The sequence below is a fragment of the Lithobates pipiens genome, unplaced genomic scaffold, assembly GCF_037356315.1.
Source record: "Lithobates pipiens isolate NorthernLeopardFrog02 unplaced genomic scaffold, aLitPip1_a1.2 Scaffold_19, whole genome shotgun sequence".
Taxonomy (NCBI): domain Eukaryota; kingdom Metazoa; phylum Chordata; class Amphibia; order Anura; family Ranidae; genus Lithobates; species Lithobates pipiens.
In genome coordinates, this window is record NW_027507764.1 from 281,338,482 (window position 1) to 281,365,479 (window position 26,998).

General features: G+C 46.8%; 1 protein-coding gene across 1 annotated transcript in view; it reads left to right on the top strand.

Annotated features, from left to right (window-relative positions):
* The window catches only part of CCT5 (chaperonin containing TCP1 subunit 5), a gene marked incomplete in the record, with an annotated part of 307,206 nt that overhangs the window by 252,593 nt on the left and 27,615 nt on the right, over window positions 1–26,998 (top strand). The window contains 1 exon segment of the mRNA XM_077491963.1: window positions 20,029–20,209. Coding sequence (XP_077348089.1) covers window positions 20,029–20,209 — 181 coding nt within the window.

Below are 26,998 nucleotides of genomic sequence, written 5' to 3' on the forward strand. Positions count from 1 at the left end.
CATAGGTTGAATAGGATGGTCACTTCATATTCTAGTGAGTGCTTGTTCTATTCCTGGAGCGGTTTCGGGGATTTATTCCACCCAGTTTGCAGTTCCTGAAAATGGATGGTGGTCGTCTGCTTCTGGACCTGTAGGGCTCTGAACTGCTTGTGTGGTGCGGCTTTTTGGATGGAATCCATCCATACAGCGTTTGTCTCCCTTTTTTGAGCTAGGGGATGTTTTGGTCCACAAGGATGCATTTCTTTCTGTTCACATTTGTGTTGGGCATCAGTGCTTCTCATATGTTGTGGTCAGGGATGCACACTAACGATTGTGGTGCTTCCCTTTTGCCTGGCCTCCGCTCCTAGAGTTTTTTTTTTTTACCTAGGTGTTGTCATGGGTCTGGGTGATGCTGTGCCACCCGGGGCTTGCTGTGTTGGTCATGTGACTGACCTGCTTCTGCGTGCAGATATTTTGCACTGGTGAACTCCAGAGATCATGATGTGCAATTTTCTTTATCATACATCATAGGACACAGCGCCTTAAGTATTTACTTAGTGGGTTATAGCTACCTTCAGGTGTTGACACTGGCACACTTTTCTCTCCCCCTAAATGGGGAAACTGAGTGGATAGGGTTGCATGTTATGTTTAAACAAGCATAAATCTGAAAAGCTGATAAAAAGGCTGTGTAAATCCCCCTCAGAGGTGACTCTTGCTAAAGCACAGGCAATGACATGGTGCATAGACAAGCTCACACCTGAAAATGCTTAAAGCTGATACTCTGGGAAACAGTGTATCAGAGCAGCTGAAGCAAGGCTGCAACAGGACACAAGCGCTGGTGCACGTGAGGGGTTTACACAAGCATTTGCAGTACAGGAAAAGTTATTATTCAGCATTAATTCTATGCTACCAATGTTTTTCCTATTGTTCAAATAAATAGAACAGTTCTTAGTACCTTTTGCTTTTTGTGCTTTGCACTATGGCTTCAAGGGTTACTACTAAGGCACCAAAACCACCCCCAGGCACTAGGAACTCCAGACACGCCTCCACATTGTCATCCTCTCCGGAGGTACCTGACAGGGCGAGTCATTGGATGCAATTGGTGGTGCAACTGCTTCTCACACTTCAGCCCCTGTATACGTGACTGAAGATGCATTTTCCTCTGCCCTGCAGGGCTTAGAAGGAAGATTAACTGCTTTAAACGCATCCTCCATTAAAGGGGATAAGAAGCATTCTAGATCTCTCTCCTACTCCAAACCCCTTAACAGGATGAGGTATTGCCCTCAAACGATCTGGAAAAACAAACTGATTACTCCTCTGCAGAGGAAACAGTTGAAGTTTCAGCTTCACAATCTGAGGTACAAATCTTTACGGACATGGTTCACTCCACTTTCATGCTACCCCTAACAGAGTCAGCTGAAAGTCTGGTTTCTTCTTTGGGTTCCTTGAAACCTTCACAACCAGTGCATGCGTTTCCAGTCCACACATTACTAGAGAAGCTTTTTTTTTTTTTTTCTTATACCAAATTCGATCATCTGGATAAGCATTTTCTCCCTCCAAGGAAATTCTCAGTTCTCTATCCTGTGGAGGAAAAATTCACCAAAAAATGGAAAGTTCTAGCAGTAGATGCTGTGATTTCCAGTGTGAGTAAGAGTTTAACTTGTCCAGTGGACAATGCACAAATGCTAAAGTAGCCAAAAGATAAAAAGTTGGAATTCCTTAAAAGCCTCTTTAGCGGGTACTGTTGCTCAGCCTGCAACTGCAGCTATAGGCATCTCAGTCCTAAACCACCTCAATACAGGACACTTAAACCCCCTTCCTTCCCAGACCAATTTTCAGCTTTCAGTGCTCTCTCACTTTGAATGACAATTACTCAGTCATGCTACACTAACCAAATGAATTTTTTATCATTTTGTTCACACAAATAGAGCTTTCTTTTGGTGGTATTTATTCACCACTTCATTTATTATTTTTTGTAATATAAGCGAAAAAAAGAGCAAATTTTTTGAAAAAAACAAAACAAAATGTTCTACTTTCTCTTTTAAAAGAAACCAAAAAAATCGAATTTTGGTGAAAATTTAGGCCAAAATGTATTCTACTACATGTCTTTGGTAAAAAAAAATCCTGATAAGTGTATGATCATTGGTTTGTGTGGAAGTTATAGAGCCTACAAGCCATGCTATGCATAATTGAAAATGTATCAATCCTAATGCACTGATGGCCTATCTCAGTTCTTGAGGCCCTAAAATGTCAGGACAGTACAATAACCCCCCAAATGACCCCTTTTTGGAAAGAAGACAGTCTGCGGTAATTGGTAAGAGGCGTAGTGAATTTTTTGAAGTTGCAATTTTTTCCCCACAATGCTTTGGAAAATTAAGAAATATATATTTTTTTTTTCTTCACTAAATTATCATATTTACAAGTTATTTCTCACACATGGTGCAGGCATAATTGCAATTACATCCCAAAATACTTTCTGCTATTCGTCCTGAGTATGGAGATACCCCATGTGTCAGACTTTTCCACAGCCTGGCCACATACAGAGGCCCAACATCCATGTAGCGCCATCAGGCGTTCTAAAGGCATAAATTAACACATTTCAACACATTTCATTTCCTTAGTACCTATTACATTTTTGAAGGCCCTGGAGCACCAGGACAATGGAATTACCCACAAAGTGACCCCATTTTGTAAAGAAAACAACCTAATGTATATTCTATGAGTCATAATGAGTCTTTCGAACATGTAATTTCTTTCCACAATTTTTTGGAAAATGTGGAAAGAAAATCTAATTTTTTTTCACAAAGTTGTCAATTTAGAAGATCTTTCTAACACAACGTGTACATAGCCAAAATGACACCCCAAAATTCATTCTGCTACTCGTCCTGAGTATGGCGATACCCCATGTGTCAGACTTTTCCATAGCCTAGCAACATACAGAGGCCCAACATCCATATAGCACCATCAGGCGTTCTAAAGGCATAAATTACACATTTCATTTCCTGAGTACCTATTACATTTTTGAAGGCCCTGGAGCACCAGGACAATGGAATTACCCACAAAGTGACCCCATTTTGTAAAGAAACAACCTAATGTATATTCTATGAGGCATAATGAGTCTTTTGAACATGTAATTTCTTTCCACAATTTTTGGACTTTTCCACAGCCTGGCCGCATACAGAAGCCCAACATACAAGTACCACCTTCAGGCTTCTAACATATAGCATGTACACACCAAGAATTACACACCAAAATACATTCTGCTGAGCAAAGGGGAAAAAAAAGGCTCACCTGTGGTTTTAGCAGGCAGGGACACCGTTCCAGAGCAGTCAAAGCATTTTCTAGACAGCCAAAGGAAATGTCCAGGAATTGTCCAGGCAGCAGACAGATATGGAAAATTATGAACATGGTTCAGTACAGTCCAAGGTTTAGCAGGCAGTTCAGGCATAGGCATGTCCAGTTCAGGTGGCAGGCACAGGCATGGCCAGTTCAGGTGGCAGGCAAAGGCAGGGCCAGTTCAGATGGCAGCAGGCGGCACTTTGTACATTGGGCCTTGGTCAGGTAAGACCCGAGGACAGGGGTACAGGCTTCTTCCCACCCAAATCTCTACGAAGCCTCCGAGTCTCCAGACCCTAATCCGAGAAAACGAAAAACCTGGAGAAAAAGGTTTTCTCCACTCGGAAAACTTTTTCTGGAGCCCCTCACATGTGAGACCCCTGTGCTGTACAGTGGCAGGGCAAATGATCAGTTCAGGAGGCAGGCAAAAAGCATGGTCATTTAACAGGCCGAGGTCAATTCACGTTGAAGGCAGAAAAATGTTTGGCAGAGGCATAGTCATTTAACAGTCCGGGTCATACACAGAAATGGCAGAAAGTGGAAACTGGAAAGAAATCATCTTTACTAATAGTTTAGTGAAGTATGATAGCTTCGATAGCAAGTTCCAATGCAGAGGCCTGGCTGGGAGGGACAGTCTGGACAGTAGTATCGGGTGTCACGGCGAATTCCTCTACTTGTACACACACAGCATTTTTTGGGGGGTTTGCGACCTGTTTGGGTAGGAGGGAGGATGTCGGGAAAGTGCCTTTCATGGAGTCTGGCTACTGCATCAGACCGAATTAGTTGAGTGGGTTGGCCATGGGGATAGACAAGGGCTGTGATGACATCTTCTTGGAATCTTAGGTCAGGGAACTTTGGGTGTTCTTAGAAAAAATAATATAAGAATTGAACATGGCCAGTTGCATCAAATAAACGGCGACTTTCTTGTACCAAAACAGTGATCTCCTGGTGGCCAAGTAGGGCTGCATCATCTGGTCATTCATATCCACCACCCCCCCATGTATAAGTTATACTCGTGGATACATTTTGGCTTCTGGATGGGGCCTTTTCTTCTTTGCAGTTCCACCAAGGTGTCATTGTGTATTGTGGAAAGGATGTAGACATCTTTTTTTTATCTCTCCACTTCACCGCTACTACCTCGTCAGTCCGCATACTGGCCATTTCACCCTGTTTTAATTTCTTGGTGACCAATATCTGTGGGAAGCCTTTGCGGTTGGTCCGTGCTGTCCCACAGGCCACAGTCTGCTTTAGGTATAGATGGCGGAAAAGTGGGAGACTTGTGTAGAAATTGTCTACATATAGGTGGTAACCTTTCCCAAGCAATGGTTGGATCAGCTGCCAGACAATTTTGCCACTTGTTCCCATGTAGGTAGGGCATCCAGGGGGGTTTAGCTGTCTCTTTTCCCTCATAAATTATGAAGTCATATGTGTAACCCGTGGCCCTGTCACACGCCTTATAAAATTTTACCCCACGTCTGGCTCTTTTACTGGGCATGTATTGTTGTATTCCAAGTCGCCCAGTGAAGTGTAATGGGGATTCATCCACACAAATATTTTTATCAGGGGTAAACATCTGTTTGAAACTGGCGGAAAAAAAATTGATTAGGGGCTGAATTTTGAATAATTTATCATAACTGGGATGATTTCGAGGGAGGCATTGGGCATTGTTATTGACATGTAAAAATCTCATGATCATCTCATAACGGTTTCTGGGCATAATTGATGAATAGACCGGCATGTGGTGGATAGGTTGGGTAGACCAGTAGGAATGGACTTCATTTTTTTTTGTTAGCCCCATGTTGAGGGTTAGGCCAAGGAAAATTTTAAATTCTTCCACGGTGAGGGGTTTCCAAAAAAGACGGGCATAGGAAGAACTGGGATTGTTGGCTATATGTTGGCTGGCATATAGATTACATTGCTCCACAATGTCGGTTAGGAGATCATTGGTAAAAAATAAATGAAAATAATAAAGTGGGGTTACATTTTCTGTCTGTATCTGAGGGCCTGGCTGGGATGTAAAAAGGGGAATAACAGGTTCTACTGACGTATCGGGCAGCCATGTTGGATACAGCAGAACATCTGGAAGGCTAGTATGGGCACTGCCTCGTTGATGGGATGCTCCGTTGCTAGTATCTGGCCTATCTTCAAGGAAGGTTGCAGAACTGCTGGTGGATGCCTGCCTATCCCGGAGTGCTGCGCTGCTGGTGGATGCCTGCATATCATCCTGGAGTGGTGCGCTGCTGGTGGATGTCTGCGCCTGCTCATTTCTCCCGTTTCTCCTTGTTAGGATTCTATCTTCCTCGGTTTCCATCTCGAAGCCACTGCTTTCCACTGGCTCATAATCTTTATCTGAGTCTGACGGAGAGAGTTCCCCGCTACTCTCGTCCGACATACTCTGGAGCATCTGGAAAGCCTCCTCTGCGCTGTACGACCTTTTAGTCATGTTGACGGGCAGATGCTCCTGGTGATGGCGGGGCAGGTGCGCCTGGTGATGGCGGGGCAGGTGCGCCTGGTGATGGCGGGCTGATGTGCCAGGTGTTTTGGGGGACACTAGCTGGGAGATCAGTGGGTATACAGCAGACAAACGGCTAGAAAACTCACTGATCTTCCCGGCTGAAGCAAAGATTTCTCTTCCTCTCCTCACTGACAGGTTCTGTGTGAGGAGAGGAAGAGATGAGAGCAGTTACAACTGCTCTCTATTTACATTACATGACGACTGTGATTGGACACAGTCGTCATGTGATCAGGAGGGCCAATCACATGGCCCTCCTGTTGTATTTTTCTCTCCGGTCTCCGGGGGTCTCAGGCAGATCGAGATCGCGCCGCTGCGCGGGCACGTGGCGGCGCGATCACCGGTTATCTGCCGCCCATCCCCCTTTGTTTACTTACGATGGCTGTGATTAGACACAGCCATTGTGCGGATCAGGAGGGCAAATTACATTGCCCTCCTGCCGATCCGAGATGCGGCGTGTGCGGGGGACACGCGCGCACCAGGATCGCGCAGCTGCGCGGGAGCGCGCCCACGCGATCCCGCTTCTTTGACAGGACGTTCGGGAACGTCCTGTCAGGAGTAGAGCGCTCCCACCCGGCCGTTTATATGCAGTGGCCGGGTGGGAAGTGGTTAAAAGACCAGTTCACAGAGGCCCATAACAAGCTCCCTGCACAACAGGCCAGTGAGTTGGCAGATTTACCAAAAGCATTGTTTTGCAATAGATGCTATAAAGGATTCTATTCACCAGGCGTCTCGCCTTGCACTTGTGCTAGTACACATGCATAGGACACTTTGGCTACAGGGTTGGTCTGCCGAAGCGCCATGGGGAGCGACTATTTGGCGATGATTGGGATAAATACATCCAGACAATTTCCAGCGGAAAAAGTCTAAACGTCCTTCATTTAAACTGACTTTCTCTCCTGTCCCAAGCGCATCCGCCTCTAGGCAGTGGTGACTGCTTCCACAGTCAGATTCCAGAGGAAAATCGCAGGGTTGGGCCCAGGCTCAAAGGAAGACCTGGAGCCGCAAAACTACAAAGCAGAATACTAAGACCTCGTCATGAAGAGGCATCACCCCTCACCAAGGTGGGTGGAAGACTTCTGCATTTTGAAGAAGTCTAGCAGAGGGAAACTCAAGACAAATGGGCTCTCTCCACAGTGATTCTAGGATGCAAACTAGAGTTTTGTGAGTTTCCACCGTCTCACTTTCTGAGATCAATTGTTCCCAAGGATCCAGGGAAAAGACTATCCCTGTTTCAAGCATTAGACCAATTGACTCAAGGGGTAATCATACAGATCCCCACAGAAGAACAAGGTTTAGGTTTCTGTTTAAACCTGTTTACGGTATCAAAACTGAATGGAGATGTAAGGCTCATTCTGGATCTAAAAAACTAAATCGGTTCCTAAAGTCGCTCATTTCAAATGGAGATGATCAGGTCGGTCTCCATCCTACAAGGTGGAGAACTTCTGGTGTCCATCGACATCAGGGATGCATATCTGCATGTCACTATTTCTTTATTGTACATCATAGGACACAGAGTGTCAAGTAATTACTTGGTGGGTTATAGGCCTACCTTCAGATGTTGACACTGGTATAACCAATACAGGAAGTTGACTCCCCTATATAACCCCTCCTCCTTCCAATAGCACTCAGTTTTTTTGCCAGTGTCTAAGGCAGTGATGGCGAACCTTGGCACCCCAGATGTTTTGGAACTACATTTCCCATGATGCTCATGCACTCTGCAGTGTAGTTGAGCATCATGGGAAATGTAGTTCCAAAACATCTGGGGTGCCAAGGATCGCCATCACTGGTCTAAGGTGTTGGTCACAAGTGAAGATGTTCTCTGCGGAGCTCCAGGAGGGATCCATGCTGGATTTAAAGAAACCTCCACAATCGGATCCATCCTCGCCACTGAGGCCATATGATGGTACCTGGACCTCGATGCAAGAACGAGGTTTTGCCTGTAATGCTTCTCTTTGAGAGCTGGACCATAGGAACCAGGAAGCTTTTTGGTCTTGCTACATTTCCTAAAGTTGTCCTGAGGGGTGCTATACAAGGCCCAAAGGAGCGGAACCCCTTTTAAAAGGGCCCCAGTCTTTGAGCGTGTTTAAACGCAGCCCGCCGTGATGGGTGAAAGTTGGATCTGTCTGTTAAATCAGCAGTATGCTGCAGCGAGGACAAGGTAAGAGAAGAAGCTTTGCTTTTTCCTTCAATATACCTTGTATGCTTTATAAATGTCTCGTCTAACTTACACTACCTATGATGTGTCTTAGTGCAGCTCTGTCTCGGAACATGTGTGGTCCCAGCGGCAGAGGGGGTTCTTACTATAGATCTTGTGGGATTTGTAAAAAATACAGCAGTTGCTAATACAGAGATGTGTATAAACTTCTATATGGGCGGTGGCTGATTGGTTGACGCAGCTGCTTTAGCTGCATGGTTTAATTACAACCCAGCACTTCACCCTAGTAACATTGGGAAATGCCCTATGCTTCTGTGGTTTAAAATATATATACACCTATACCCCCCCCCCCCCCTTGTAGAGGTGTATAGTATGTTCACCTTACTTTGTGTTGGCCATCCGGGTCCCTAGCAGGGCCTGAACAGAGGGGTATGTCTGCAAGGTCACGTGGCGCTGTGTATGGATGTAATACACACACACACACACACACACCACCGCATAGCTGAGGGGAAGCGCTGAGGATGCCTATCAGGTTCCACCTAAGGCTTTATATCACACACTCTCATTTCAGAAAGACACTTTAACTGAAGAGAGGCAGTCTGTCACACTAAGATACCGGAGCGCTGGGCACGTAAGGGTGTTAACAAGCATTTCCAAACAGATTGTTAGTAGCAAAAGAACTGTTATTTTGTGTGTACCTCTGCTTGTGCTTTGCACTATGTCTTCCAGACCTACCGTAAAGGTACCTAAGGTGTAAACCCCCCCCCCCCCCCCCCCCCCAGCCGCTGGGAATCGCAGTTATGCCTCCATACTGTCTTCCTCTTCGGAGAGATCAGACAAGGCAAGCCAGGGTGTGTCATTGAAAGCTAGCAGTGGTGTGACTGCTTCACACACTTCAGCCCCTGTAGAGGTGACTGAAGATGCATTTTCCTCTGCCTTGCAAGGCTTAGAAGGAAGATTAGTGGCTTTAATCGCATCCTCCATCCAGTGTATTGGAAGTGTCCTAGATCCCCCTCCCCCACCTTACACTCTTTAGTCAGTGGAGGGTCCAAGAGAATTATGGGGACAGGATGGTTTATTGCCCTCAGATAATCGGGAGGAAAGACATGCAATTATTTCTATGCGGAGGAAACAATACTTGAAGTTCCCAAGGATCCCTACTTCACAATCTGAAGTACAGAGGCTTGCAGAGATGGTTCGCTCTACTTGCATGCTACCACTAACAGAGTTAGCTGAAGGGCTGACCTCTTCCTTGAGTTCTTTGAAGCCTTTACAGCCTTTGCATGAGTTTCCCGTCCACGCATTACTATGGGATCATGCGGATAAGCATCTTTTTCCCTTCCAAAGAGACTTGCAAAGCTCTATCCTATGGAAATTTATTCACTAAAAGATGGAAAGTTCCAGGAGTTGATGCTGCGATTTCCAATGTCAAAATTTTTTTTTACCCAGTGGACAATGCGCTTATGCTTAAAGATCCAACAGATAAGAAGTTGGAAGGTCTGTTAAAATCCTTTCTGAGCAGGTACTGTTGCTCAGCCTGCAATTGCAGCTATAGCCATCTGTCAGTCCTTAAAGGACCAGTTCACAGATGCTCTCAGATGAGCTCCCTGCACAACAAGCACAGGAACTGGCCGAGCTACCTAAAGCATTATGCTTTGCTGTAGACGCTGTGAAGGATTCTATTCACCAGGCATCACGCCTTGCGTTTGTACTTGTACATATGCAAAGGACCCTTTGGTTAAAGGGTTAGTCAGCTGAGACACCCTGTAAGAACCTTCTAACTAGTTTCCCCTTTAAGGGAGAAAGATTATTTGATAGTTTGGATAAATACATTCAAACAATTTCCAGCGGAAATGGTACTCTTTTTGCCAGTCAAAAGAAAATATAAGCGTCTTTCTTTTAAACTGTTCGGTCTCTGCCATCAGACCAGGCATAAAGACCTGAGGCTACAAGTCTGCAAAGCAGAATACAAGACCACCTTATGAAGAGGCATCTCCTCACCAAGGGTGGGTGGGGCGGAAGACTTCTGATGTTCTCAGAAGACTGGCAAAGGGAGATTCAGGACAAATGGATTCTCCAGTGTCTTTAGGATACAAGCTAGAGCTTTAAGAGTTTCCACCATCTCGTTTTCTGAGATCAAACGTTCCCGGTGCCAAAGCCAAATGGGGATATCGGACCAAGTCTAGGTCTATGTAATCTAAATCGGTTCCTGAAAATCGACTCCATTTGCATGGAGTCAGTCGTTTCCATCCTGCAAGGAGAAAAACTTCTGGCGTCCAACATCAGAGATGCATAGCTGCTTGTCCATATATGTCCTCCTCACCAGAGGTTTCTTCGGTTCAAAGTAGAACAGAAGCATTTTCAGTTAATAGCCTTGCCCTTCAGGCTTGCTACAGCACCTCAGGCATTTACGAAGGTATTAGTCCTACCTCTAGTCAGGTTAAGGGCACAGGGCATAACTGTCTTGGCTTACCTAGACGATCTAGGAAGCCAGCTTCTAGAGCTGTATATTATAGAGCCTGGAAAGCTTATGTTTCCTGGTGTGAGTCCAAGGGTTGGTACCCTCGGAGATATATCATAGGCAGAATTTTTACCGTCCTACAATTAAGCGTAGAGATGAAGTTGGCCCTGAGTACTATTAAGGGCCAAGTCTCAGCCTTATCAATTTTTATTTCAAAGACTGCTTGCCATGCATTCTTTAGTCCAGGGTTTCATGCAAGGAGTGCTGCGGATTAATCCGCCAGTTAAACCACTCTTAAGCCCTTGGGACTTAAATTTCGTTTTTGTCAGTGTTACAAAAACAGCCATTCGAACCTTTGCAGCATGTTCCCTTTTTCAGAATTTCAGAATTGGCTGCTCTTTCTTGTAAAGAGTCATATTTGATTATTCATGAGGACAGAGTGGTGGTAAGGTTTTTTTGCCAAAAGTGGTTTCAGGCATTCATCTGAATGAAGATATTGTCCTGCCAGGGTTTTTTTTCCCCAAGACCTTGTTCCAGGGAAGAAAGGGCACTACATTGTCTTGGTGTAGTGAGAGCAGTCAAAATGTATTTAAGAAAGCTGCTCCGATTCGTAAGACTGATGTCTTATTTCTTCTGCCAGAGGGTCCTAAGAAGGGACAGGCAGCATCAAAATCTACTGTCGCGAAGTGCATTTGGCAAGTTATAATTCAAACTTATGATTTAAAGGGAAAGATTCCCCCTTTTCAAGTTAAGGCGCACTCTACCAGAGCGGTTGATGCTTCTTGGGCAGTGCGTCACCAGGCCTCCAGGTCTCAAATCTGCAAAGCCGCGACTTGCCCTTCAGTACATACGTTTGCAAAATGTTATCAAGTGCAAGTAAGATGGAATGAGGATATCGCCTTCAGGCGCAGTGTGCTGCAGGCAGCAGTGTAAGTCCTCAGGTCTGGGGGTTACCCTACGAGTTGTCTCCCTCCCCTCAAGTAGCATTGCTATGGGACATCCCACCAAGTAATTACTTGAGACTGTGTCCTATGATGTACGATAAAGAAAATAGGATTTTTTAAAACGGCTTACCTGTAAAATCCTTTTCTTGGAGTAAATCATAGGACACAGAGCTCCCACCCCTTTGTTTTATGGGGTGAGAGTATATTACTTATATTGGCTAAAAAACTGAGTGCTCCTGGAAGGCGGGGTTTTTATAGGGGAGTCAACTTCCTGTATTGGTTATACCAGTGTCAACACCTGAAGGTAGGCCTATAACCCACCAAGTAATTATTGAGACTGTCCTATGATGTACTCCAAGAAAAGGATTTTACAGGTAAGCTGTTTTAAAAATCCTATTTCCCGCTCACCAAAGGTTTCTGCGATTCGAAGTGGAACGGCACTTTCAGTTTGCGGCCTTACCCTTCAGACTAGCCACAGCACCATGGGTATTCACAAAAATACTGGCCCCACCTCTAGCCAGGTTGAGGGCACAGGGCATAACAGTGTTGGTGTACCTAGACGATCTATTGTTAATAGACCAGTCAGTGACTCGCTTAAGGCAAAGCGTACGCATTACAACCAGTTACCTGGAAAGTCTCGGTTGGATCCTCAACCTAGAGAAGTCTTCCTTTAAAACCAGTAAGAAGGCTGGATTACTTAGGCCTGACCATAGATGCAGCCCAGAAAAGGGTGTTCTTGCCTCTAGCAAAGAACGGCTCCATACAAGAGCTGGTATGGATGGTCAGGTCAAAAGCAAATCTTTCAGTTCTCCTTTGCATGAGGTTGTTAGGAAAAAGGGTAGCTTCATTCGAAGCAGTCCCCTATGCCCAGTTCCATTCAAGACTGTTGTAAACAATCCTCTCTGCTTGGAACAAGACAATCCTCGCTTTGGACTTGCCGAGGTGGCTGTCCCCAAGAGTGTCTCAAATCCTCAGTTGGTTACAAAGCCAGAATTTGCTGAAGGAACAATCTGGAAAGTAGTAACGACAGATGCCAGCCTCTTAGGCTGGGGAGGGTGGTACTAGACTAGATGACTGTCCAGGGACAGTGGTCAAAACTCAAAAAAGCCCTGCCCAGCCACATCCTAGAAATTTGGGCAGTGTATCTAGCTCTGAGAACCTGGACCTCCAGGTTAAATAATTGTCCAGTCTGGATTCAATCTGGTAATGCCACGGCTGTGGCCTATATCAATCACCAAGGGGGCACCAAGACATATTTGATTAGTCGTGAGGTAGAGTAGTGTTGCGCCCTGGTCCAGGCTTTTTGCCAAAAGTGGTTTCAGGCTTTCATCTGAATGAAGATATCTAATATCTAATGAATACTCATTGCACATTGCAAGCGCTTCAGCAGCAGTGCCCATTAATTTCAATGGGCAGAAGCGATGTATACACCAAAGATGCTGCTTGCAGGAGTTTTTTTTTAACATCCTGCCAGTGCATCACCTCAGTGTGAAAGCACTCAGGCTTTCTCACCGAGACTGCAGGGAAGGTGTTTTTCAGGCCCTATTTTTAGCCCAAAAGCGCCTTAAAAATGCCCCAGTGTTAAAGGGGTCTAGTGGAAATAGATTTTCGTGAGACCCCTTTCATGCTAAGGAGTTTTTCAGGCACGTTTGGGCTAAAAATAGCACCTATAAAGTGCCTGAAAAACTGCTCCCCTGCAGTCTGTGTGAAAGCTTTAGACCCCTTTCACACTGAGGCGCTTTTCAGGCACTTTCACGCTTAAAAAAGCGCCCGAAAAGCTAATGAAAACCTATTTTCATTAAAATCAATGCTTCTTCAATGGGGCAATGCGCTGGCATGGTGGTGAAAAAATGCCCCCTTCCATTGAAATGAATGGAAAGCTCTTCAAAAGCTCCTGAAAAGCTCTTCAAAGTGCTCATTATTTTACTGGCAGTTTACAAACACCTCAGTGTGAACGGGGCCTAAGGCTACGTTTACACTGGGGCGGGAGGTGCGTCGCCGGTAAAGCGCCGCTATTTTTAGGCGCAATTCAGCTGCTAGTGGGGCGGTTTTACCCCCCGCTTCCGGCCAAGAAAGGGTATAGCTCCGGTGCCCTATTGATTTCAATGGCAGGAGCGGTATATACACACCGATCCAAAGATTCTGCTAGCAAGACTTTTTTTTTTTTTTTTTTTTTTTTTTTTTTTTACCATCCTGCTAGTGCACTGCTCCAGGACGGTAGGGCTTTCACACTAAAGACACAGCAGCGGCTGTTTCAGGATGATTTGTGGGCTTTTTTTTTTTTCTCTTTTATGCAATAGCGCCTGCAAAACGACCCAGTGTGAAAGGTGTCTTTCACACTGAGGCGATGTGCTGGCAAGACGTTAATAAAAATAAAAAAACTCCTGCAAGCAGCATCTTTGGAGCTATGTATAAGGTAATGGTAACTGAGCGCAAATGCGTAAGTGCATACAATAATTGGGATGTTAACTAGCTAGGCAATTAGTCCATAACAATATATCTGACAGTTTAATGGTTAAGCAAGTATCGTGGCTGGTCAAATGGCAGCTGCTATCCTTGGAGAGCTGACTCTGTATTAAGTAAAAAAAAATGTAGAGAGGGAAGCGTCACCTGAGGAGTAGTAGAAAAAGCTTTAATGACACAGTAGAAGGTCACACTTACAGGAAACAAGTTAGGCTCATCTGTGTATATGATTGTCCATAGCATGGTCTCCAGATCTGTTGGTGCTGCAGGGCTGTGTGCCAGCCAATCCAGTCTCTCCTCTTGGTGGAAGTCCTCCCCCGAAGTTTGACCCATGACATCACGTGCATTCCACGCCAGCCCCAGCCTTTTCCTGACGGCCACAGGACACGCTCCAGGCCGAGACGCAACAATCTGCAGCACCAACGGATCTGGATCTGAGGACCATGCTATGGACCATCATATATACAGATGAGCCTTTTTAACTTTTTTTGCTGTAAGTGTGACCTTATACTGTCATTAAAGCTTTCTCTTATATTACACTCAGGTGGCACTTCCTTCTCTAGCTTCTCTTTGGAGCGGTGTGCAAAGTGTTGTGGGTCATTTTAACCTTTTTCTGCTATTGGCTAGAGGCTGAAAAACGGTGGTAAAGCGCCACTTTCACACGAGGGGAGGGGCGTTGGCAGTAAAGTGCCTCTAGTTTTAGCAACGTTACACCGTCTTTTAACCCTGTTAACGGCCGAAGAAGGGGTTAATACCGCCCCTGTAGCGCTGATGCGCTTCGCAGGTGCTTCAGCAGCGTTGCCCATTTGTTTCAATGGGCAGGATCGGTGTATAACACCGCTCCTCCACCGACTCAAAGCTGCTGCTTTTTCTAGCGTCCTGCAAGCACACCGCCCAAGGGAGAAAGCACTCTGGCTTTCACACTAGAGTGTCAGGAGAGGTGCTTTCCAGACACTATTTTTAGCATACTGGGGTGGCTTGAGAGGCGTAGACCCCTTTCACACTTTGGCATTTTAACACTAAAAATAGCGACTGAAAAGCAACATAAGCCACCTCAGTGCGAAAGCCTGAGTGTTTTCACACTGGTGCGCTTGCAGGACGGGAAAAAAGTCCTGCAAGCAGTATCTTTTGGGCGGCGCGGGAGCAATTGTATACACCGCTCCCACACCGCCCCCTCCATTGACATGAATGGGCAGCACTGCAACACAGGCGCTATTAACCCTTTCTTCGGCCGCTAGCAGGGGTTAAAAGCCCCACTAGCGGCCAAAAAGCACTGAGCCCTTTCACACTGGGGTGTTTTTCAGGTGCTTTTGGGCTGAAATGGCGTATGTAAAGTGTGCTTTCACACACTGCAGTGGTGCGCTTGCAGGATGTTGTAAAAAGTCCTGCAAGTAGCATCTTTCAGGCGGTGCAGGAGCGATGAATACACTGCTCCTCCACCACCCTAGCCATTGTAATTAATGAGCACCGCTGTCAAAACGCTTTGCAGGCACTATTATTCCTTTGGCCGCTAGCGGGGGTTAAAAGTGCCCCGCTAGCGGCCAAAAAGCGCAGCGGTAAACGCCCCAGTGTGTGAGGGTTTTTTTCGACCACTAGTGGGCCTGAAAAACTATTCAGAAACGCTGCAACACGGGCACTTTTTAACCCCTTCTTGGGGGTTATGCCTTGAACCCTTAAAAGTGCCTATTTTGAAGATCTACCTTTTAATAGATCATTAAGTCTCAGGTCTAAACCAGGGTCTGATCACAGCTGTAACTACCTGGAATCTCTGGGTTGAATACGCCCTAAAACCTCAAAACCATCAAGGAGATTACAGTAGTTTGGGCTGGTTATAGATACCGTACAGAAGAAGGTATTCTTACCACAGACGAGAATCGGTTCCATTGTAGGACTAATTCAGCGTATCAAAACAAAGGAAAATCCTTCCTTTCGGCTGTGCATGAGATTGTTAGGGGAAATGGTGGCCTCCTTCAAGGCCGTCCCTTACATGCAGTTTTCACTCAAACTGCTTCAAAACACCATCCTGTCGGTCTGGAATAAAGATTCAGGCCTTGATTTTTTCCAAGACGCTTGGCCCCCGACGCAAGTCGGAGCCTAAATTGGTGGTTATCGTGCAAAAGGCAAGATCTTTTCTACCTTTATCCTGGAAAGTGTTAACAGATGCCAGCCTTCTAGGCTAGGGAGCAGCCCTGGAAGAAGATTCTGTCCAGGGGAGATGGTCCAGGTTAGAGGACCTTGCCTATCAACATTTTGGAAGATTCGGGCAGTACGTCTGGCCCTAGAATCTGGGACGGTCAGACTACAGGACTGTCTTGTCAGGTTTCAGTCTGACAAGGCCACGGCAGTGGCTTACATCAATCAGGGGGGCACGAGAAGTCGTGCAGCCCAAAGGGGTGAAAAATTTTCTAGCTTGGGCAGTTCACAACATTCCTTATCTATCGGCAATTTTCATTTCAGGAATAGAAAATTGACAGACTACTTGAGTCGCCAACAATTATTTCCGGGAGATTGATCTCCTCACCCCGACATCTTCCTAGCGATATATCAGAGATGGGCTATTCCGGACATGGACCTATTTACGTCCAGATTCAACAACAAAGTCGACGACTTTGTGTGACGAGAACAAGGGATCAGCTAACAGGTGGAACAGACACATTAGTCTTCCCATGGGATCATTTTTCACTGATCTATGCTTTTCCTCCAGTTCTGCTACTTCCCTGAGATTCTCCGCAGGATTAAGCAGGAATGAAAGGAGCCAATTCTGGTGGCCCCAGAGGGTCCCAGAAGATCTTGATTTACCGATCATAAAGATGGCAGTAGGAGTCCTTCGGACTCTGCCATTATAGCCAGACCTACTTGCACAAGGTCCAGTATTTCATCCTACCTTATGGACAAAAAATTTAACAGGTTTGACTGTTGAATCCCACTTTATAAAAGATTGTGGGTGATCTCCTTCAGTAGTGTCTACTTTTATTAATGCCAGGAATCCAGCTTCCAGAATCACGAGAGTCTGAAAAGTATGTTTCTTGGTGTGGCTCTAGGGTTTGGCACCCAAGTATGTATGTCAAAGGAAGGGTCCCTGATTTTCTGCATATGGGATCTTAAATGAAGCTGGCCTTGTCAGTGTTTGTTTTTATTTTTTCTTGGCCTCTCGCTTCCCACTCTTGGTTCATAGCTTATTCAGGGGGTAACACAAATGAATCCCCCTATCAAGGCACCTCTAAATCCTTGGTATTTAACCTCCCTGGCGGTAATCCCGAGTCTGGCTCGGGTTAGGATTTTACTATCATAAGCGGTAACCCCGAGCATCGCATCGCTGGATACAGGGAGAGGAGGTTACTTACCTTGTCCTCTGGATCCAGCGATGTCCTCTGCGCTGTGTGATCGAGCCGTCCTCCGCTCGATTCACACAGTGCCCGAGTGCCGCCGAGCTCCGTTCCCTGCGGAGATCGGCGCCAAATTCAAAAAAGTAAAAACGCACAGTACTGTAATCTTACAGATTACAGTACTGTATAAAAAAGACACACCCCTTTGTCCCTAGTGGTCTGTGCAGTGCCCTGCATGCACTTTTATAAATACTGTTTTTGCTGCTTGGAATTTGGAGATTGCCCATAGCAACCAAAAATTGTCCCTTTATGTCAAAAGTGATTTTAGACCAACTAGAAAACAGCGATAATAAATTAGACTCACTTGCAGAATTGAGTGATAGCGATTTGTAGGGAAATTCGTCATCAAACACTAAATCTAATGACAGCAACAATTCTGCAAATGAGCAAATTTCTGTGTTTTTGGATTTGATTACATTGAATAATTTTTATATTATAAACTTTATCATACCCGGGATGTCTGCTAGACTCTGGTTTGAACAGATTTAAGAGAGTTATTCCTAAGAATTACAGGACTACAATATAAAACACCAAATTTCCATGCAAAATAATTGTACCGCTTTCAGCACCTAAAACCAGAATGAATCATACCGCCAGGGAGGTTACAATTGGTCTGATTGGCTTTGCAGAATCATTGTTTTTTCCTATGGCCTCTTGCTTCCCACTCTTGGTGCATAACTTATTCAGGGGATAACATGGTTTATTCCCCCTATCAAGGCACCTCTAAATCCTTGGGATTTAAAATTGGTCTTATCGGCTTTGCTGAATCGGCTATTACCTTACGAGAAATTTCCTTTGACAAGAAAGTTAATCTTTTCTGGTTGCCATTTCTTCTGCTAGAAGAGTATCAGAACTAGCGGCTCTGTCTTGTAAGAGCCATATTTCATCATGTATAAGGATGAGGTGGTTTTATGTCCTCATCCTACCAAAAGTGGTAACAGGTTTTCATTTAACCGGTTCCCGACCAGCGCACGACGATGTACGTCGACAGAATGGCACGGGCAGGCATATTGGCGTACAGGTACGTCCAATCTTCAATGCCACCCTGCCATCGGGAGCGCGCCACCGGCGGCGTGCTCCCGCGCTGGGCGGGACCCCCGTGAGTCCGGTCGCGGGAACCGCGGACTCGATCGCCGCGGGCATACCCGCGATCGTCTCACGGGATGGCTGAATGGAGGAAATGCCGTGTTATTGCAGTCACAATAAAAATCGCTGATCGCCGCCATTACTAGTAAAAAAAATAATAAAAATGCTATAAAACTATCCCTATTTTGTAAACACTAACTTTTGCGCAAAGCAATCAATAATGGCTTATTGCGATTATTTATTTTTTACCAAAAATATGTAGAAGAATACGTATCGGCCTAAACTGAGGGAAAAAAATGTTTTTTTTATATATTTTTGGGGTATATTTATTATAACAAAAAGTAAAAATATGCGTTTTTTTCAAAATTGTCGCTCTATTTTTGTTTATAGCGCAAAAAATAAAAAGCGCAGGGGTGATCAAATACCACCAAAAGAAAGCTCTATTTGTGGGAAAAAAAAGGACGTCAATTTTGTTTGGGAGCCACGTCGCACGACCGCGCAATTGTCAGTTAAAGCGACGCAGTGCCGAATCGCAAAAAGTGGTCTGGTCTTTGACCAGCAAAATGGTCCGGTCTGTAAGTGGTTAAACCAAGATATTATTCTTTCTCCCAGAGCCTCAAACTAGGGAAGAGAAGGCATTACATTCCCTTGATGTAGTAAGAGCGATCAGTCTATTTAAAAGCGACCGCTCAGGTTCGCAAAACACGTTTTGTTTACGTTCACGTTTCTGTACTGCCAAAGGGTCCAAAATGTGAACAGGCAGCGTCAAAATCCACTTTACCAAATGGATTTGTCAAGTGATTGTTCAAGCTTCAGCTTAAAAAAGAAAATTCTTTCTTCCTTATGTTGGCGCACACTCATCCAGGGCGATTAGTGCCTCTTGGGGGGTGCATCATCAGGCCTCTGGCTCAAATCTGTAACGCCGTGACTTGGTCTTCGGTTCATACGTTTATCAGATTTTATCAATCAATATTAAAGCTCATGAGGATATTTCCTTTGGGCGTAGTATACTGCAGGCTGCAGTATGAGTCCTCTGACCTCCTGTTTTTTTTGTTGTCTCCCTCCCTTCAGTTGCCATTGCTATGGGACATCCCACATAGTAAGTACTATGGCTCTGTGTCCCCTGATGTAAGAAAAGAAAATAGGATTTTTAAAACTGCTTACCTGTAAAATCCTTTTCTTTGATGTACATCAGGGGACAGAGAGGTCCCTCCCTTCTTGGTATACACTTGTATTGCTTGTCTACAAAACTAAGGACTCCCAGTAGTGGGAGGGGTTATATAGGGAGTACACTTCTTGCCTTAGGGCGTGCCAGTGTCCATCACCCATCAGTGGCCCTATAACCCACATAGTAATTACTATGGCTCGGTGTCCCCTGATGTACATCAAAGAAAAGGATTTTACAGGTAACCTGTTTTAAAGATCTTTTTTCGGTCCATAATAAAGAAAATATATAAAACTACTATATATTGCCTTTACCGTGAATCTGATCTTCTTTTTTTTTTTTTATTTTTTTTTTTTTCTTGCATAATTTTAATTCTCACTAACCAGGTATTCATATCCCCCCTCTGTTAAGTGTCTACACTTAGAACAATATGCAGTGCCTTTGCTAATGCCTTTCCTTTACTGTAGTAATAGACCTATATTCTGTGCAATGGAGGTATTAATAATTCTCCCCCCCCCCCCATCTCTCTTCTGTTTAGTGTCCATCCTTGGAACAGTATGCGATGCGTGCTTTTGCTGATGCGCTTGAAACCATTCCAATGTCACTTGCTGAGAACAGTGGTTTGAGTCCTATACAAACCATGACTGAAATACGAGCTAAACAGTTAAAAGAAAAAAACTCTTCACTTGGGATTGATTGTCTGCATAAGGGCACTAATGGTAAGTTTCCTCTTTTATAATTCTTTAATTTTTCCTTTCAAGTTGTATTTCTTAATCACTGTGTATTATGATTTAAGTGGACATGCTAAAATGTTAGCGTTTTCCAACTGTGCCACAAGATTCTGAAGCCTCGTACACGCAATCAGATTTCCGGCAGGGAATTGTGTGGTGAGACTGCCTAAAATCCGACCATTGGTACACTCCTTCAGACAATTGTTGTCCAACTTTCCTCCAACAAATGGATGCCAGACTAGTAAATTTTCGTCTGACAACGTTCTGTTTTCAGATTTTTGTATCGTGTGTACGCAAGTCCAAAGTATAAACACCCTTTCTCAGAATCAGTGCTCACCAAACACGAGATTAGCAGAAGGTGTCCAAAGGGTGGCGCCTAAGAACTGAAATTCCTTGTAATACGTCACTACGTTTGGGTTTGTTGGCCGACAATTGTGTGCTGTTAGTATGCAAGACAGGCACACGCCCTTCAGACAAAAGTCAGATGCTCTGTTGGCCAACAATCCAATCCTGTGTACAAGGCTTTAGGTTACTTTCACACTGGGGCGGGTGGTAAAGCTCTAAAAAAGGGTTAAAACTGCCCACAATGCGGCACTATGCTGGTGGTTTGGCAGTGCTGCCCAATTGTTTTCAATGGGCAAGGGAGCTTTAGGAGCAGTATATACATCATATCTCCAGCGCCGCAAAGATGCGGCTTGTGGGACTTTTACCATCTGCAAGCACACTGCTCCAGTGTTAAAGCCCCCGGGCTTTCACACTGGAGAGACAGGAGAGGCTCTTTAAAGGCACTATGCAGGTGCTATTTCTCTTTCGTTCATTGACTGACACAGCTCCATTAATCTTGACCGTAGGTTATTACACCACCTTCAGGAGAGGACTAGGCAGAACATGTAATACATGTGAAAAACAGAACTGTACAGTTCCATCCAGGGGGTGGTCCCTCTGGCAATAACCCCTCAGCCTGCTTCCTGCAGCTCAGTTTTTTTTTTTTTTTCTGCCTAGTGAAGAAGAACCTAGGCTCCCTGCAGGACCATTAGTCCTGGGTTTTTTCTTGATTTTTGCCTTGGCTTTTTGCGCAAGATCTTAAGATCCTGTAATCTTCTATCAACAGCCGGCTTGGTGACAGGCTGGTTAATATAGATCCTTTTAGTCTCCCCAGCCTGGCTATTGAGCGTGTGCAGACCCTAGCTATGCGTTGGGTCGACTACAACATGCCCCTCAGGCTCCAGGGGCGGCCGGTGAGCTACATGCTCCGGGGCACACATATCACCAGACTACGGATGTCTTTGTCACAGTGTGCCGTGGCCCGCAGCCACAACGTACTGCTTAGTGTGGGTCTGTGATGGGATGCCTCCAGCTCGTCTGGACGTTAAGTACAGCTCTCCCTGACTTGGCAGGACAGAGCAGCTGGGCATTCCCTTGGAAGGTCGATTAAGGGGGTTCCTTTTCTCCCTTGACTGGGCTGTGGTGCGGTGTGTACCAGGGCCAGGGGTCATCCGGGGGGCTCTGATCCTTGATTGGGGGCTGCGCTGGCTGTCTGTGTTCCTGTGCTGTCATCTGTCTCTCTGCTGGTGTCTGTGGGCTCTGCATGTGCTGCCGCCATTTTCTGTGTACAGCGTGGTCCTCGGCCATTTTCTGTTAGTCTCTGTGAGAAGCATGGTTGGTGGCCATTTTCTCGGAGTTCAGCGACTATTTATCCCTATGCTTTTTTTTTCTATACAAGGACCACAAGGGTAGCCTTTTTCTTGTAGCCTCGGCATGGGTTTTCTCCCCCGCGCTGGTTCCTGTACCTCAGAATAGCACGGTTTTTGTTCCTGGACACTTGTGAGCTGACACAGCAATCAGCAGCAGCACTCGGTCAGGGTGGTGAGTCCTGCGGTGGGGCCCCCTCAGTCTGTTAGCAGCTAGGAGGGTGGGATTGAACACCTTATCCTAAGTCCCCAAGGGTGGCAGACAGGTGGGTCAGCATGGTAGCGTTTTTTTCCCCAGACTTCATCAGAAGCTGTCGTGTTTTCCCCAGACCTCCCTGCAGTTGCAACCGGCTCGCTTGCAAATAGTGCAGTGCCTTTGGACGCTTTCTCGCTTTCTCTGTTAGTTAACAGGGTGTGCGGGTGCAAGGGGAGTAAAAAACTGCCCTCCCATCCTCTGGGGAGAGCTGATTCAGACTCAGGCCCCTCAGTGACTGGCAGCCCCTGTTCTGATGTGTCAGAGGATGCTCAACAGGACTGATCGGACAGTGAGGATGTCCGCACAGGAAAAATCACTAGTTAGAGCACTTATCACCACTGTACGTAATGCCCTGAAAATACAGGATGTTGCAGAATCCTCTGCCGAGGTGGACGGTCCCCTTTGGGTCCTGTAAACCAGCCTAAGGTGTTTCCGTATCTGACTTATCGAAATAAGTTTATATACAAGGAATGGGGGAAGCCCATAACGGACCTTTTCAGTTCCAAAAAGAATGACGGTGCGTTATCCCTTTTGACGAGAGCCTCCTTAAAAAATTTAAGTCGTGGAGCCCCCAGTATCCAGGTTAAACAAAGTAACCATGATCCCGGTAGAAGGGACTCCTGAATTTAAGGACCCTACCGACAGGAGGGCCGAGGCAGTGGCCCGGTCCATGTTTACGGCAGTGAGCTCGGAGCTACGACTGGTACTGGCCACAGCATTAGTGTCGCAGACCCTTACTGAGTGGGCAAAACTAATACACCGTGAATTGGAGAAGCAGCGGTCTCCTCCAGTCTGCGTGGAACTAGCAGACCAGTTGGTGCACGGCCTTAAGTATGTCTGTGATGCTGCCCTGGATACACTGCCCTGCCCTCCAGAGCATCATTATCATCTGTGGTGCTGTGGCGCCTGATCTGGCTTAAATGCTGGTCTGCGGACCAGGCATCTAAAAAAGCCTTTGAATGGAGCCTTGCTGGATGACATTATTAAGAATGTCACAGGTGGAAAGAGCACGTTGCTACCACAGTCCAGGAAGGGTAAGGAGCCACAGGCAAGGGCCCTCCTTTTACACTCAAGGCTTTTTCATCCGCCGGGACTTCAGGTAAGCGCTCCCAGTCCGACGGGGAGGGATTTTTTCCCTCCAGCATACCTTTACTCCTGGCTCACCAGGAGGCCTTGTTTGGGGCAGTAAGGGACCTGTTCAGCTGCGGGGTGATGGTGCATGTTCCAGAACCGGGAAGGCTTCAGGAATTGTACTCCAATCTGTTGTCCCCAAAAAGGAAGGGGTACATCCAATCCTGAAAATTAAGGGAGGATGTAGCAATCACCATGCAAGCTACAGGAATTTGTGTGAGTGTTGCACATCAAAGTCAGTACTAATGCTGACTCAGCGCCTGGAGGTACCTAGGCTTACTGCTGGACTCTGTCGGGAGAAACACTCTCGCTTCCACAAACTTCAGACTCTCTGAGCTGCGGTGAAGCTGTTGAGGAACCGCAGGTTGGCGCCGCTGCGTTTCTGCATGCGAGTTCTGGGCCTCATGGTAGCCACCTCCAAGGCTGTACTGTACGCTCAGTTTCACACCAGAGTCTTGCAGAAGGTGATATTGTCCAAATGGGACACATCTCCGTTATCCCTGGATCGGCAGATTCAGGTGAGCCAGTTAGTCAGGGATTCTCTTCTCTGGTGGCTGAGATCTTCGTTCCGGGAAATCGTTCCTGCCTCTTCATTGGACTGTGATCCCGACGGACGCCAGCCTGACCGGCTGGAGTGGAGTACTGGGAGTACAATCAACCTCGGGCCTCTGGTCAAGGGAGGAATCAGTTACCGATCAATGTGCTTGAGTGATCAGGCTATGCCTCTCCACATGGTCGATGAGACTACGAGGGGGTCCGATCAGAATCCAGTCAGACAACGCCACGCTGGTGACATATGTCAACCATCAAGGAGGAACAAGCTCGGCTGCAGCACGGAGGTCGCTCACATGCTTCGGTGGGCAGAGCGACACATACCAGCCCTGTCGGTCATATACATCCCGGGAGTAGAAAACTGGCAGGCGGACTATCTAAGTCGCCAGATGCTGGACCCAGGAGAATGGTCACTGCATCAGGAGGTGTTCAGGCGTCTTTGCCTGCAGTGGGGCACACCAGATGTGGCTCTTCTGGCCTCTCTGCTCAATTGAAAGGTGCGGAGGTTCATCTCCAGTACAAGAGATTCTTGGGCGGACACGTTGATGGCTCCATGGGAGCAGTACCAGCTGATTTACGCCTTCCCTCCGCTCAAACTGTTACCATTTCTGCTCCTCAGAGTGGAGGCCAAGGGGATTCTGGTAATACCTATTGCCCAGATTGGCCTCGGCGTCCTTGGTACGCCTGGTGGCGGATGCTCCTTGGTGGTTGTCGATGCGAGAAGACCTCCTATTGTAAGGTCTGATACTCCATCCTTCTTTACCGATGCTGGTTTTAATGGCATGGCTGTTGAAAGCCAGGTAGGTGTTAGGGAACCAAGGTCTGTCGGACTGTAATTTCCACTATGCTGAGGGTGCGAAAATACTCTTCTCGAAAGATATACCATCGTACATGGAAGGCTTGTATCTCCATGTGTGAGGAGATGGGGTGGCGTCCACGCACCTATTCTGTTTCCAGGATCCTGCTGTTCTTGCAGCGTGGAGATCACCATCAAGGCACAGATATCAGCCTTGGCTGTTTTTTTTTTTTTCTCTCTTATATTCACCGACCGACACAGCTCCTCTCTGTAACAAATGGTTTGTTAGCCTTATCACTAGGAGAATACTAGGCAAAGTTGTAACACAACACTCAAAACTTGGTTCCGTCCAGGGGGGTGGTCCCTCAGGCTACAACCCCTCCTGTCTGCAGACAGACCTCAGTTTTGTTTTGCCAAGTAAAGAAGGACCTAGGAACCCTGCGGGCCCATTGGTCCATGCTTTTTTACGCAGAAGCTTGGTTTTTTTTTTTGTGCAAGATGAATGATCCTGTGATCAACTATCAACAGCCAGCTGGGTGACAGGCTGGATACCCTTATCCTTGTGTCTCCAGTCCAGCCATCGAGCGTGTGCAGGTCGCAGCTACGGCTCTGCAGGCCACGACGAAACCTCCGCTCCAGAGGTGGTCGTGAGCTTTTATGCTCCGGGGCGTACATATGACCGGGCTACTGATGTCTGCGTCACAGTATGCCGAAGCCAGTAGCTACCCTGTACTGATCAGTGAGTAGATCTACAATGGAATGTCTCCCAGCTCTTCAGGACTGGAAAGTACAGTTCTACCTGCCCTGGCAGGCTGAGCAGCTGTGCATTCCCTGGGAGGTCGATTCGGGGGTCCCTCGTCTCCCTCTCTTCTCTCCCCTGTCCCCATCTTCCTTCCCTTCCCCCTCTGGGGGGATGGTGCATGTGGTGCTGAGCGGTATATGTGTAAGATCCCTGAGGGCTCTCATCTGAGATAGGGGCTTGGCTGGTGGTGTCCTGGATGCCTGTGAAGGTCTGCTGTGTCTCTGGCACATTCTGTCTTCTGATACCTCATGGAGCTGGCCGGTGGCCATTTTAGGGGTGGGCGAGGGCAGCATGTCCTTCTGGGCTTCAGACGGCCATTTTCCGAGTGCTCTCCTATTCAGGACACTGGCGGCCATTTTCTGGGCGCCTGAACATGTTTTTCAGTGTTCTCTAGCAGCAGCTTGCATGTACTCTCACAGCCATTTTCCCTTTTTCCTGGACGCTGGGCAGCCATTTTATTGAAGCCTGAGCACGTTTTTCAGATTTAATGCTCATTCTGATGGCTGCCACCTACACAGCTTTTGTTTCCTCTGCACCTGGAAGCACCCGGGGGTCTACAGGCACTGCTTGTGAACGGCGCAGAACTCCTCAGGGTGGCGAGTCTGGCAGGTTAGAGCCCCTCAGTCAGTGGCAGCAAGGAGTGTGGGACTGTCACTGTCCTAAGTCCCCTTCAGGTGGCAGACAGGGTAGGGTCAGCATGGCTTCAGAAACTGGTGTTTCTTCCCCCGAAATCCAGGCAATTGCAACCAGGTCACCTGTGCAGTACCCATGGACACCCTGACGGCGGTCCTCAATTAGTTTGTTGCCAAGATAGAGGCGGTGCGTGGGAAGAAAGGTGCTAAAAAGGGACCCCTCCCCCCCCCCCCCCCCCCACCCCATCCTCTGGGGAGAGCTCTGACGCAGACTCGGGGTCTGCTGAGGCTGGTGACCCCTGCTCTGTCTAGTCAGACGCTGACCAGGACCATTCGGACAGTGAAGCTGAGTCTCCGTCCGGGTGTGGCAAAGTGTCCAGGTTGAATAAAGTAACCACGATCCCGGTTTAGGGGACTCCTGCATTCAAGGATCCCACGGACAGGAAGGCCAAGGCAGTGGCTCGTTCCTTGTTTACGATTGTGGGGTCCGCCGTGCGACCTGGACTGGCATTCACACTTGTGTCGGAGACGCTGACTGAGTGGGCAAAACTTTGCACCGCAAATTGGGAGAGTACCAGGCTTCCCCTGTCTGCGTGGAACTAGCAGACCAACTAGTGCAAGGCCTTAAGTACGTCTGTGATGCGGCCCTGGATACTCTCCCTCTGATATCCAGGGCTTCTGTGTCAGCTGTGGTGCTGAGGCACCTAATTTGGCTAAAATGCTGGTCTGCTGACCAGGCATCCAAGAAAGCCCTGACGGATCTTCCCTTCCTTGGCAACCGGCTCTTTGGAGCCTCATTAGATGGCATTATTAAAAATGCCACCAGTGGTAAGAGTACCTTACTCCCACAGGCCAGGAAGGCCAAGGAGCCACGCCGTAGGCAAGGGCCCTCTTTTTCCGCTCATAAACGGCTTTTT